Genomic DNA, 15172 nt, shown 5'->3' with positions numbered 1-15172 from the left:
CGAAGAAAAATAACCAATTCCAATTACTGTTGCTACACAGAACTATAATATTTCATATATCTTAACACAATATCAGTTTTGTTTCATTTTAATACATGTTTGAGAATACTGCTTACAAAGAAAATGTAAAGGAAGTGATTTCCAGTCCAGAATTGCAATTACAAATAAAAACAGCGTTACTGTTAATTTATATTTCATTTAGTTCAGTGAAATAATAATAAAAATCCTTCAAGTCGTGGAAATTACTGTATATTTTTAGATAAATACAACGGTTAAATAATTTAAAAACTTCAAATATATTTTTGAATATCAAGTTTATATACAATCTCAACATACATCGCACATTCTTATATACAAATCTTTTTTTCTTTTTTTACAAAAAATGTACAAATTCACACACTAACAGGAAATCCATTAAACCAGAATATTATCGAGTGCTCCGAAGTATCGAATCTTAGAAATAGAAACTCGCGAGAAATTAAATATTGTGGTAAAGACGACTTCAACTTCGTATTTAAATTCCTTCCAACGAATTAAAAGGCGTACATAGCTCCCAAATATTTTTTTTTCATTCGTCCACTGAAGAGTTTCCATTCAGTTAATTGACAAAATCTTCTTATGTGTCGACCAATCTGATTGTCAAAATCGAAGTGATAAAATCGTGATATCGCTGGCCTTCTATCGATCATTATTAAATGTAATAATTGGTTGTCTATTATGAAGTTTGTTTATCTACACATTAATCAATATGTATCTCGTAGCCTTGTTTGTTGTTGTTTCATTTAAAACAAGTGACCACAATAAGACTATAAATAAATGCCAGATTTTAGGTTTTACGTAATAATTGGGTTTTAATAAATCTTACGGACAGTGTTTGCCACCGACATTTGAAATGAAAACTCAATATCAATAAATTATTTTGCCAAACAATTATTTTCCATAAATTAAAGTAAACTTCAGGCGCTTGGTTGACGATTGTGAAGTTAAATTGATGTACTTTTTTAAAAAAAGTCACAGACATATTTATTCATAATGAAAAGAGCGAAGACCGTTATGAGAACATTGTTTTTCTTAATGGTTAATAACTAAAAAGTTCACCTACCTCTCTCAGTAGAAAATACTCAGTTATCAAAGAAAAACTCTAGTAAAATAGTAATATTTAAAACAAAATACCATATATATTCTCTGTGTTATTAATAAGCCATTTTAAAGTTACACCACATTTCTTTAGTTACATTACCTTGATTTATATACAAGTTTGAATTAACGCCACATCTAGCGACATAAAACAACAACACAAAACAATTAAATAAAATACTGTAGCAAACAAAGTTTTGTACATTGGTCACCCCAAATTGTTTGGTAATATAAAATTCAATTATAGTTCATCTTTATTACAAATTAGATAATCTGTTTACAAACAAAATAAATACTGAAATAAAGCTGAGAAAAGTTACTAAACGATCATCTTGATGATAAAAGTACATAATGCTTTACAATAAAAGTTGCGTGAACAACCCGCATCAGATTAACTACCCTTTATACATCGGTTATACTATGGAAGTTATTAAAGTAGCTACGAACGCCTCTACAATTTTAGGCGCTTCCAGTAGACAAGAGCGCCCGCTTTCCTGTGTTCTGTCGTCATTAGCCAACCTGTAACCATAGAAACACAGAATTAATTATCGTGGCTAAGCATGTATATAGCTGTAAGGGTCTGGAACGTAAGGTTTACTTATGTTTCAGTGATGAATGTTTTTATTTTTTCTCTATTACACATCATGTTTTTAGATGTAAAAAAATTCCGAAATACGAAATACTTTCTGCTAGATCGGTTGGTATGGAAGATATCAAATATCTGTACGTAAGTCAGCCAAGGATTAAATGGTTTATTTGCACACGCTTATATTATGGACCCAACAAACAAGTCTTGTAATATAAATATAACGTCAAGCTTTAATAACAAATTACCTTTCTACAATCTGATATTTTATGAGCCCCTGGTAGTGACTTTGGTGAACTATATATTGAAACCTATTTTCCCGATTATTATGCTACTAACGTTAGAATCGAGTTATGTCGTGTTGTGTACTTCGGAAGTAATTATAGTATCACGACCAACCACGTTTATGTGACCCGTGGCAAATATAGACCGTCGGTAGAGGATTTATTACATAAAACAAACAAAAAACAACAACAACAGATTGCTTACCAGTCAAAAAGCAGTAGCACTGGAGTATAAATAAACAGGAATATAAGGCTACTCTGAGAGATTAAGACTGGATTGAACTATAGCAATCAAGTCATAAGTTGTTATTATTATTTTTACAACAGGCCGCGAAAGGGAAGCACTTACCTATACATTTATTTCTGAATGATTTATTATAAGTACTAAGATCAACACTTAAATGTTGAGTAGAAATGATCCATGTTTTTTAATATACTTGTATATCACGAATTATACGTATTAAATCAACAGTAAAAAAAACAACTGACATTTACGAAATGATTTAAAAATGATAAAGTTTGTTTTGAATTTCTCGCAAAGCTGACCAGGGCTATCTGCGTTAGTCGTTCACAATTTAACAGTGTAGGGCTAAAGAAAAGGCAGCCACCACCAACCACCGCCAAATCTTTTACCAACTAATAATGGGATTGACTATTACATTTATAACGCTACTACAGCTGAAAGGGCGAGATTGTTTAGTGACAGATGGATTTAAACACGCTACACTCAGATCCTGAGTCGAGTTCCCTAACCATAATTTACGTTTTTTAAATTAATATGTATTTGTTATTAAGTTGTTTGTAACGTAAACACCACGTACCGACCATTCTCATGTTGAAAGTAATATTCTAATAACTTGAGTAAAGCGTGAAAATATCGTTATACAATGCTTACATAGATACACAACTTAACATTTATAAAAAGTATAACTAAAAGATGTGTTTTCTGCGAGAGATAAGAGAAAATTTGCAATCTGCAGATTTGGTTACTTTATATCTATATAACATATGTTTATTTACTTTCAACTCAAGTCAGTTAACATTCAAATACTTTTCGTCTACGGAATCATGCATGTGTTAGACGTGAAGGACCAAAGGTATAACACTCTGTAGTGGGAACAATTCCCCCTCTAGTGGCAGTCTGCGGACTCAGACAGCTAATAACTAGGATTCGATACCCGTGATAGGCAGAGTATAGATAGTTCATTGTGTAGCTTTGTGTTTAATTCCAAACAAACAAAAATTGTGGGAACCTATATTAAGGATGTTTGTTTGATTTTTGAATTTCGTGCAAAACAACACAAGCCGTCCCTAATTTAGTAGTGTAAGACTAGAGGGAAGGCAGCTAGTCATCACTACCCACCGCTAACGCTTGGATTATTGTTTTACCAATGAATAGTCGGACTGACCGTCATATTATAGTCCCCACGGCTGAAAGGGCGAGCATGTTTGGTGTGACGGGGATTCGAACACGCGACCCTCATATTACAAGTCGAGCGCCTTAACCCACCTGGCCATCCCGGGCCACCTGTATTGAGGATTATTTACCGATAAACATATTTTTGGATCTCTCCTTCTTACAATCTTATAAGATTCGTGTATTATAAAACTCAGCACACTGGATGGTAAACAAATTGCTACCTGAATTTAAAATAAAAAAGACATTTGGTTGGTTCTTTATAATAATAATCTTCCTGTACAAGTACTACAGCGACATTTCAATGGAAAAGGTTAGTTGTTGTTGTTGTTTTGAAAGCTACACAATGGGCTATCTGTGCTCTGCCAACCACGAGTATCGAAACCCGATGTTTAGCATTGTAAGTTCGCAGATATACTGCTGAGCCACTGGGGGGCGGAAAAGGTTTTTGAAGCTACAGTTTTTATTAACGAAAGGCATCTAATATATCACGACAACATAATTATTTCTCATTAGTACAAGCGTACAGCGAATTCAGTACATTATATTAGAATGATGTGAAAATTAGCAAGTTACTATCATCCACAAATACTATAAATGCGCGGTACAGTGGGATGTATCTGACCTACATTATAACATTGGTTGATGTTTCGTATACAGACGTCACTAAAAAAAATCGCTTTAGATAATGATATGTAACAGTCCTTTCCTGCGCAAAATATTCACACACTGAAGCCATTAAAGATGTGTTCAGGGGATTTAGAACGTTCATGGCGGGGATATTTCTTGTATATAATGGTAGAAAACAAATGAGTATGAATCAAGTTAGGATTCTAGGGACGTTCAGAAATAGACGTACAACAAGTCGTATCTAAGCTGAGGTAAACAAAATACGTAATATTTAAACAGATGAGAATTCACAAACACAGAGGTCAGTGGCAAAAGCAGTCCCAGCTACTGCAGCATACAACAAGTAAAGAAGGAAACCATACATAAGTCAAGGGTACTTAAATTAAGTCTTTTCCACGACATACCGTTCAGCCATTTCATACATCAAGCGACTGGAGAAATAAATATTCATGGTAGTAGAAACATATTTTCAGAAGGTACGAGCCAAAACAAAGGAGTATTTGCAGTAATACGTCAACCACACTATATCTGCTTTATCAGCACCAATGAGGCATTTCGTCAAATACAAAATCACAACTTAGATATGACAGATATATTAGTAGTTTAGGCACTATTTATCTTATCAAATGCATGAACATGAACAGCAATTGTTACAGTGTGGACTATATTAAGTAAGTTAAATGTAACTGTTATAAGCTTTATTTGAGCCGCTTGCAAGTCAAAATTACAGTAAGGATTAATAATACAAAGGCATTCCGATTACATCGCCGGCCGCATCACTTGTGGCTTACTGTGAAATCGGACTGTTGAATCGAATGCTGGTAAAACATAATTTTCGTACCATAGATGGATTATAGAAACCATCAGGAAAGAGTGATGTGTTTTGGACATGAAAGCATTGCAACGAAGCCTTTAGCAATAAAGACTACGCTGCAGAACTATTGTCAAGATGCATGTTCATCAAATATATTGCATGAATCACAAAGTTATAGTGAGCCAAAATCATTTAACATATCGTTTGATCCAGTTTGTTTGGAATTAAACACAAAACTACACAATGAGCTCTCTGGGCTTTGCTGTACCACTAAGGGGGGCAGTAAAAACTTAGCATCTTTTCTCTTTTTCCAGAGACTGACATAGAAACGAATAAACTTACAATAGAATTAAGACAATAAATCTAATAAAACGGAAAATAATTTGGTTTCTTATATAATTTTTAATTTTTCATCATTACGATAGTAGCTAATGTTTTCTTCCTGGGACGTCATAATTGTTTGTTTTTTCCTCCAGGTACGTTACATGACATTTACTTCATGAGGTGTTGTCTTCTCTATTCAAGTGAATTGACACAATACTTGATGAATTGTATATACGCTTACTTGTCTATACATATGATAAATCTGAGGTTATTTTTCGAAAGCCGACACCACAACAGAGGAGGCCTGTACAACAAACGTCTTCTTCGGGCTTCTTTAAACCGCCATTGTGCCACTGGCGGCGATGTGACGTCATGGGTTGTTTCGTCATTACAGTAAGCGTGTCGTGACAGGAAGAGCTAGTTTTCATAGTAAGCGGGGAAGAGTTCATGTGCTGTCCTAAAAGACCTGCAGTAAGGAAGTTTAGTTCTAATATTACTTTCAATTGCCACTTTTATTTAAAAAATATAATTAACTATTATCTTCTCAAAGACATTATTAATTAATATTGAAACACCATTCATTTAGTGAAGATATAAAAAAATCTATTCATTGACTTCTAAAATTTCATTAGCTTGAAGAACCAAACTTTAATATTCGAATCACATTAATACAAACAATTATTACTGGAAGTTAATACATACTGAAGAAAAAAATTTAACCGTAGAAATATCTCAAACAGGACAAGATAACTTCCAAACTCCAACAGTCCTACAATAGTGAGCAATTTGTTTGTTTGTTTTTCAATTTCACACAAAGCTACACAAGGTCTATCTGTGCTAGCCTTCCCTAATTTAGCAGTGTAAGACTAGAGGGAAGGCAGCTAGTCATCACTATCCACTGCGAACTCTTGGGCTACTCACGGCTGAAAGGGCGAGCATGTTTGGTGTGACGGAGATTCGAACCCGCGACCATCAGATTACGAGTAGAGCGTCCAACCACCTGGCCATGCCGTGCTCCATTAGCGGACAAAGCAGTTGGATACGTTTTTTCCTGGGCTTGAAGACATTAAATGATACATTAAACAAAACTCTACATCTCAAACATTCTGTTTCCCTATCTCTGTGTTTGTTAGCCTGTAAATCCCACTAACTTAATAACCATTTAATTATGCTTGTGGTTGGTAAAGTTAGGACTCGTCATTGTATTTTATATACACAGCTGGCCAAAATCTTAGGGTCAATGAACATAAAGAAAAAAATATGCATTTTGCGTTGTAAGACTCAACCACTTATTTGAGTAGAGCTTCGAAAGATGACAATAAGAAAAGGAAAAAATAAAATAAAAAAAATTTTAGCATTTAATAGGGAAAACGTGAAGACTATGAAATTAGCCTAAATAGTAGCTGGTCAAAAGTTTAAGACCATAGGCTGGCTGAAATGTTATTCCAACTGGTGAAGATGGCTTCACGAAGATCATGCACTATTTGGAATTGGTGTCCATTTCTATAGACTTCTCTTGCCATCCATCCCCAAACATTTTCAATGGGGTTCAGTTTGGGTGAACAAAAGAATGGTCCAAAAGAATCACATTATTCGCCATGAAAAATTCATTTGTCCTGTGGCATTGTGGATTGCAGCGTTGTCCTGCTGAAAGATCCAGTAATTTCAACACAAGCGAGGGCCTTCAGTCAATAAGAATGCTTTCTCCAACATGCCAATGTAGCCAGCTACTGTTTGACGCCTCTGTATAACTTGAAGCTCCATTGTTGCATGGAAGGAGAAAGCTCCCCAGATCATGATGGAGCCTCCTCCACTGTGTTGTGTAGAAAATGTATCCGATGGAATATACTTATCGTGCTAATAACGCTGAAAGCCATCTGGACCATCCAGGTTAAATTTTTTCTCATCAGAGAACAAAACTTTCTTCCACTTTTCTACGTCCCGTGCTTGGTGCTTTTCAGCAAAGTTTAATCGAGCTGTTTTGTGGTGTGGAAGGAGGCGTGGCCTTTAAAGACGTTTACGGTTTTTAAAGCCTTTCTCTCGTAGATGCTGTCTTGAGCTGCATTCTGCGTCCGTAAGGGCCTTAATCTGGTTCGACAATCGGCTGGTGTCTTGCCGGACAAGCCGTCGAATTCTACTGCTCAACGCCAGCGAAATTTTCTTGGGCCGACCACTTGAAATTTTTGTTCAGCAGTCCTCAGTGTCTTTTAAGAAATTTGCAACAGCAGTTTTACTACGTCCAATCTCACTAGCGATGGCACGCTGAGAGAGACCTTGCTTCTGCAGCTCGACAATTCTGCCACGTTCAAACTCTGTCAACTTTTTAGCCTTTGCCATGTTTTTACCCAATGTAACACAGAAGATGTTAGTGAGAGATGTTGACAACGCTAATGCTTGAATAAAATGACTAAATTTCGTTACGTGTTTACCGATTAACGCTTCGTTTCAGTATGGTCTTAAACTTTTGACCAGTTAGTATTTAGGCTAATTTCATAGTGTTCACATTTTCCCTACTAAATGCTAAAAAAAGTTTTTTTTTTTTCATCTTTCAAAGCTCTACTCAAATAAGTGGTTGAGTCTAACAACGCAAAATGCATATTTTTTCTTTATGTTCATTGGCCTTAAGGTTTTGGCCAGCAGTGTATTACAATTTAGTACACAAATGATTAAATGAAATAGGTAATGTCCAATAGGTTTACTGAGTAGCTTTACATACTGAATTTTTTACTTTGCTTTTTGCAGATTATTATAGTTTAGTTTCCATCAACAAGTGACTCTTTGTCTGTTAGCGTAGTCTGTGGAAAAAAAAAAAGCATAAAACACACTGTTTTTTTCCACAGTGTTAGAAAAAACACGTAGGTTTAAGAAGTCTTGATAGAAATTATTAAAAACAGCAACAACAACCTATACCCCGGGCTTTCCGAAAGTGCCCTAAGGTTTTACACCCTATTTCAAAACAGTATCCTGTTTCCAGATTGCACGAACCTTGAACCGACATAACGTCGTAAAAGGAAATACCTATTTAACTGAAGAACCAAAACGAACCCAACAACGTAACATATTGTTGTTTTCTTTTTCGTCGAGAAAAACAGAAGACAGCTGCGTGTTATTACATATTTATATTAATGTATAATATAATTACTTGGAAGGTTATCTCAATAATTACAGAAAAGGGTTTGATAAGTTATTTGCAACCATGCATACACTACGGCCTGGGCCCGGCATGGCCTAGCGCGTTAAGGCGTGCACTTCGTAATCTGAGGGTCCGGGTTCGCGCCCGAGTCGCGCTAAACATGCTCGCCCTCCCAGCCGTAAGGGCGTTATAATGTGACGGTCAATCCCACTATTCGTTGATAAAAGAGTAGCCCAAGAGTTGGCGGTGGGTGATGATGACTAGCTGCCTTCTCTCTAGTCTTACACTGCTAAATTAGGGACGGCTAGCACAGATAGCCCTCGAGTAGCTTTGTGCGAAATTCTAAAACATCAAACATCATCACTACGGCCTTATTTGTATGAAATTTATTTAATATAAAATCTTGGCATCTTTATTGTCCCTGGAGCAAAACTACAGGTTGATTCCCTATTTCTTTTCGACACGAGTTATTTATCCAACTATATAATAATTTAAATTATCCCTGCTAGGCAGATTCCATTTTAGAGAAATTATATGTTTATGGAAATATCTTGTTAATATTCAACATATCTAGTTAAACCTATCTAGGCGTCGCACAAATAATTCAAACACGTGCTAAATAAGCACAAATTCAAATGTCAAAATATGAAAAAAAAACAACAGGCAGAAACACGATATACCTTACAATGGGAAGTAGGCTTTTGTAGAATACCATCAATCTTCAAAGCTTTGAGCTAAGTAATCGATGTCGTTTTCTGGTTCCAAGATATTAAACTACATAAGCCGGCTTGCTAACCTTTATTTAGCATAATTGTTAATGAACGAATAACTGCACGAAATTTCGTTAATAGCATGAACCTAAATTCATTAGTTGAATATGAATATATATTTGTAAAGGGGGTTCTTCACATACAAGTAAAGTAAGTCACTGGCAGTGATTAACTAAATGCCTTTGCATGCTTTTTCCTGCGCTGTTAGAAAGAAGGAACAATGAAACATGTTTTTGTAAAAAAAAATAATTGAAACCCTTTAGTTTGCTGAATTAATTGTAATTTCACTATTCACTTTTACATAATGAATTTGTAGGTGATATCTAACGTACAGAAATATGTAATGCTGCTATACATGTGTACAGTCAATGATATTAAGACTTTTGATCGAAACATTTAGATTAATCTAAACGATAATTTGTTTTAACCACGTGATTAACGAACATTGAAGAAAAAAGAAAATCTTTCTTATTTTGTTGTTGTTTTAAAGGAACTACCATTAAGTAGAGTTAAATCAAAACATGATAACTCTTTACTTCTGTTTCTCTACCTGAATGTTTACGTCGTTCTCCTCTTCTGGTCTGTATCTGTCCTGTTTCACCTTCGTTCCCAGATTCCTGACTAGATGATACGGGCGTTTCTTCACTATCTCGCATCATACTCTCGTACCCGCTGCTCGTTCCAGAAAACTGTTGCAGTTTGCCATTAGGAAGAAGCTTCGACCCTTCCCTGGGTTCACCACTGACAACGCTACTGTCACTTCCACGACCACTACTGGATTTCGCCGAACGAGCCTGGGTGACCTTAGCATAAGGTGATATTAGCGGTATGTCAGTGGAGTAGTTCTGGAGAGAGCTAGCAGAACCACGGCGGAGATTGCTCGATATTTTCTTTCGTGATGAATTATCGTCGCTAAGAGCCACAGACGATTCGTTGTCTCTCGCTAGTGAAGTAATAAAAGGGGATTTAATACGTTTCTCTGACGTTGAAAAACGTTTGGGACTCTTCATTGAATTTGTGTTCCAAACATTTACACTGTTGAACTGGGAAGTATTGGTCATATCATTTTCTAAGTCAAGATATTCCTTTTCTTTGACGATATTATTATGTAAGCGGATATATTCTCGAGATTTAGTTAGTTTCGGAATATTGTGATGAAGTGTAACCTGTGGAGCTCCGACTCCTAAAATTAACGACTGTATATCAGAACATATTCCTTTTTCATTACTTGTGATATAAACTTGAGATTGTGCCCCATCTGAAGAATCTCGTAGTGGTTTAAAATTTGCAGTTTCTAAGTTCTTGAACTGTTTAATTAAAGGTTCTAATGTCTCACTAGGTTTAATATACGTTGGCTTTTCTCCATTTTCACGAGAAGCAAATATTTTCTTATTCACCTCATGAGAAAACATACGTGGTGGACGCTGTGTCTTCCAACTTTCCATTTCGTTGATTTCTGCATTTTCTTCTAAGGAAACGGATCCTTTTCCCCTTGTTTTGTTCACTGTTGGTAACACAGCCAAGGTTGGCTTTAGTTTACAAGTTCGTTCACACATTATTGTTAGAAATCGGGGCTCGAACTGCACCTGTAAATCGGTTGCGTTCAAAGGCTCACTATGTATACTTGCAACCTCAGGGTCTTTAGGCTTAGCATAACTGTGTTGAAATTGACATCTTTTTCCCGGTAGGGAAATAGTTTCTAAATATTCGTCGCCATTGCGCTTTCTTTCTCGCACATTCTCGTCTTTAGGCGCAAATATATCATTCCAGAATGCCAAACTCCTTCGTTTTAAAGCTGTATCACCTACCAGAGTTTTGTTAACATGGTAATTGGTAAGATATTTCTGAAGCGAGGTGACATTTTCTACCAGTAATGAATTTCTTCTTCTATCTTCGTGCGTTGAAGAGAACTGCTCGTCAACATTTCTACCAACAGAATGCGAGTCCGTGAAAGAGGAAGCTAATGTTAAGTCTTCTTTACTCAAAATGCTCAAAGGATGTCGGTCATTGCTCTCACAGCTTTCTCTACCGGTTTCTGATTGTTCTTTTTCGGATATGGAAGAGTCATCCTGTAGCATAGAAAGGATAATATCTTCTTCTGTGACCTGTTGACAAGAATCTTGCATTGGTACAGATTCAGCCTCCATTTCTGCGTCAGAGTGATCTGTTTCGTGGTTGGTAACACTAGATGTGTCTGGTTGGTGAGAATTTCCTGTATTTTTCATTTCGAAACTTGCTTCATTAGTAGCTTCAACAGAGTGATAGTCGTCATATATTAAGTTACATCTTTTCGTCTCATATTTGTGCATACTTTGGATACGTTGCAAATCACATTGATTATTAACTAAAGGACTTGCGTCTTTACATGGAAAAGTCATCTTATTGAAATTGTAAGAACACACACTTGGTAAATGCAAAGTCTGAGGAACATCCATTTCGACGCCTTCTTTCCGATTTGACGTAAGTACACACTGTGAAGTATCTCGATAATATCGACATTCTAGATTTTCGTTTTCGTTGCAGCTAGAATTAAGCGAGTTCGATTTTTGTTTGTTTGGTGAAAAGGGTTCCTCACTTTGCAAAACTTCTGTTCGTGCAGCATTCTTTGTAGCTGGTGGAAAATCTATCCATACTTCTTCCTTCTGAGGCATTAAATTTGTCTGGATGTGCCGCGAGTGGTCTTCAATCCACTTTGCAACAAAATGTTTTTTGTGCTCATCCATAAACCCATATATCTCTACTCCTGGTCCATCAACCCACTGTTCTTTATGAAGACCTTGAAGTGACCGACTGTCAAATTTTGATTTGGAAACTCTAGGTCCATCAATCCACAGTTCGTCACTTTGAACTTTTGGGTCTCGTGTATGCATTTTGGTATAGTTGGAATGGCTAGTTAAATCAGGAACCAATACTTCATCTTGTTTTATATGCTGATGTTTATGTTTCAACAAAGATTTTTTAGAACTGTGAGGGCCAGTTAATTGATGTGGTAGTCCTCCTGGTTCCTGAAGGAGCGTTGTATGTTCAGTACTGGATGATAAATTAGCTGTCTGTAATTTTTCATTCAATCGAATTTCTATTTGATGGTTTTGAGCCTTCGTATTTCCCGTTAAATGTTTATTTTCACTCATATTTAGCTGCGTTCTTTCAACACCTCGGACGTTTGGGTTTGTTTCACCAAACTGACAAATTGGGTGTTCGCTCTTCGAGGACGGTATTGGCACACGAGTTCCATTATTAAAGGCACTTTTTGAATTTTCGCTATGCAATTCATTCTGACTGCTTGAAGATGTCACAGTTTCTTGAGACATAAGAATGCCCTGTGCGTTAGAGCGCTCAAGGGGTTTGCTATGGCGTTGTATGTTTTTCTTATGGGGTCGTGGCGAAGAGGGAATATTGGGCCGTTTGTTAACAGTCAATTCTCTTTCTCCAACAAAAATCACCGTATCGCAGGATTGTTCACTGCTGGAGGTGTAGTCTGGATCGCTGCTTCCAGATTTACCATTGTCTTCATTAATCGCATGGATTTTCAAAAAAGGACGACACACCCCTCGATCTTCGCTTGAGCTTTCACTGGAGCTTGTGCCTGGGAACTAAAACGGAACAAATTGTATTATAACCCGAAGCACTCCCATGAGTTTATTAGAAACGTTATGTAGGGTGCTTGCTAACAAGTTTGTTTGATTGTTTGATTTTGAATTTCGCGCAAAATTACACGAAGGCTGTCTGCGTTAGTAGTCCCTAGTTAGGCAGTGAAAGACTAGAGGAGAATACAGCTAATCATTAGCACCCACTGACAACTCTTGGGCTACTCTTATATCAAGGAATAGTGGGACTGACAATCACTATATAACGCCCCCACGGCTGTAAGAGCGAGGATGTAATTTGGTGGGACAGGGATTTGAGCCTGCGACCCTTACAATTTGAAAATCATGTGTCCCTAACCATCTGGCCATGCCGGGCATCTATTGACTAAAAGCTTGAATTATTGTACTGCTACATAGATAGCATTGATAATTACTCTGTTAATATGCCAAATCACTTGGGATTTTTTTAATCAGGTTTATGGCTCTTTACATGTTTTTTTAAATATCTAATACTTCACTCATGTTGTTCTTTTTAATAGACGCATACCAACGAATACTTCCCGCACAAAAATTTATAAGAGTATCCTTTGGCCATTTTCGTGTTGAAGAATGCCTTAGATAAATATGATTTTATTTGTAATTCATGCGTACACTTGTTAGATGTTAAACCGTTTGAGAGTTCTTGTAGAAACTGTTAGTTTCAACGTAGCATGTTATACGGGTATGATAAATTACCAAAGCAAAAAGTATGTTGAACAGTTTTTACAGCTACCATAAAGCAATGGTTGTATCAGTGTTGTTAAGATCAAAGCTATGGAATGCGCGGTTTGTGCTCTGATCACTGCGGGTATCGAAACCCCATTTATAGCGTTATTAGTTTTTATACTTACAGCATACCATTAGCTAAATAAAAATAACACTAATTTAAGTTAGCCTATGATAATGTACAACAGATTTAACCAAGTAAACTTGGCTGAACCCCCCTTTGGGTTATTTTGTATTTGGTTTTATGACAATGTTGTTCATATTTGTGTTGTTTGTTTGTTTGAAGTTAAGCACAAAGATATACAATGGGCTATTTGTGCTCTGCCCACCACAGGTTTCGAAACAACGCGGTTTCTAGCAGTATAAGTCTGCAGACATACTGCTGTGCCTCTCGGGGACCATAATTGCGATGCCTACGTAGTTCTTGTGTAAAAATTGCACTGCGAATCTTTATTACAAAATTTAATATTCTCCATTTGAAAAAAAAAAAAAAGCGTATTATGTTAAACGATCAAAATATGCCGTCTATAGGAATAGAGAATATTGAAACGGTCCAAATGTATCTTATACACAGATAACTGTTTCGGTAAACAAATGTTCGGGAATTCAATAAGTGTTTACTTACTCTTAACTTTTTCCTTCGCAAACGATGAATCCTGGCTGCAAGTTGAATAGTAGACAGCGTTTCTGTGTAATTTTCTGGAGCTGGGGACACATGAGCCACCATAGCCGCCCTGCACATCAAACTTCCCAGAACTTCCCGTAAAAGCTGGGTGAGCTTGCTCTCTCTACGAAATAAGTTAATGAATAGTAATATCTGCCCGTTTCTATAACTTCGACCATGTGATAAGTGCGTTTACTTAGACATATCATTAAATATAATTTTGTCATGAGACTTTTTTAACTTCATAGGCGTTTCGTTGACTAAATAATAAAGTATAAGTTATATAAAATTAGATTCCGATCTGACTTAGTTTACACCGTAAAAGTAAAATTTCGTCAACACTGGGTAACAAGTCAGAGTATAAGACACATAAATGAAATACTAGGCAAATATATTATATAAAAACGCCAAGCTAACAGTAGCATTCGTCATATTTAGGGTTAATTACGTTTTATAAGAACGACGCACCAGATCCTTTCTGCTTTGGGTTAATTGCGTTTTATAAGAACGACGCACCAGATCCTTTCTGCTCTGGGTTAATTGCGTTTTATAAGAACGACGCATCAGATCCTGTCTGCTTTGGATTAAATGCGTTTTATAAGAACGACGCACCAGATCCTTTCTGCTCTGGGTTAATTACGTTTTACAAAAACGACGCACCAGATCCTTTCTGCTCTGGGTTAATTACGTTTCATAAGAACGACGCACCAGATCCTTTCTGCTCTGGGTAAATTACGTTTTATAAGAACGACGCACCAGATCCTTTCTGCTCTGGGTTAATTACGTTTTACAAGAACGACGCACCAGATCCTTTCTGCTCTGGGTTAATTACGTTTTATAAGAATGACGCACCAGATCCTTTCTGCTGTGGGTTAATTACGTTTTTCAAGAATGACGCACCAGATCCTTTGTGCTGTGGGTTAATTACGTTTTTCAAGAATGACGCACCAGATCCTTTCTGTTCTGGGTTAATTACGTTTTACAAGAACGACACACCAGATCCTTTCTGCTCTGGGTTAATTACGTTTTATAAGAACGACACACCAGATCCTTTCTGCTCT

At 36.4% G+C, this 15172-nt stretch overlaps 1 protein-coding gene across 5 annotated transcripts in view; it reads right to left on the bottom strand.

Moving 5' to 3' along the window:
- Nucleotides 1-235: 235 nt before the first annotated feature.
- Nucleotides 236-15172, bottom strand: part of LOC143252357 (uncharacterized) — a 93442-nt gene continuing 78505 nt past the window's right edge. Inside the window, exons 11-14 of one of the 5 annotated variants that reach the window (XM_076504348.1) lie at nt 14073-14235; nt 9646-12688; nt 5434-5658; nt 259-1656 (exon numbers count right to left, since the gene is read on the bottom strand). In XM_076504348.1, the coding sequence (XP_076360463.1) occupies nt 5438-5658; nt 9646-12688; nt 14073-14235 (3427 nt within the window). In that variant the 3' untranslated portion in view covers nt 259-1656; nt 5434-5437. Of the gene's footprint in view, nt 5659-9645; nt 12689-14072; nt 14236-15172 lie in introns of all 5 variants that reach the window. The other 4 variants (XM_076504351.1, XM_076504349.1, XM_076504347.1 and 1 more) reach the window with 4 other exon arrangements.

The sequence above is a fragment of the Tachypleus tridentatus genome, chromosome 6 (assembly GCF_004210375.1).
Source record: "Tachypleus tridentatus isolate NWPU-2018 chromosome 6, ASM421037v1, whole genome shotgun sequence".
NCBI lineage: Eukaryota > Metazoa > Arthropoda > Merostomata > Xiphosura > Limulidae > Tachypleus > Tachypleus tridentatus.
This window is presented reverse-complemented; position numbering and strand designations above follow the sequence as displayed.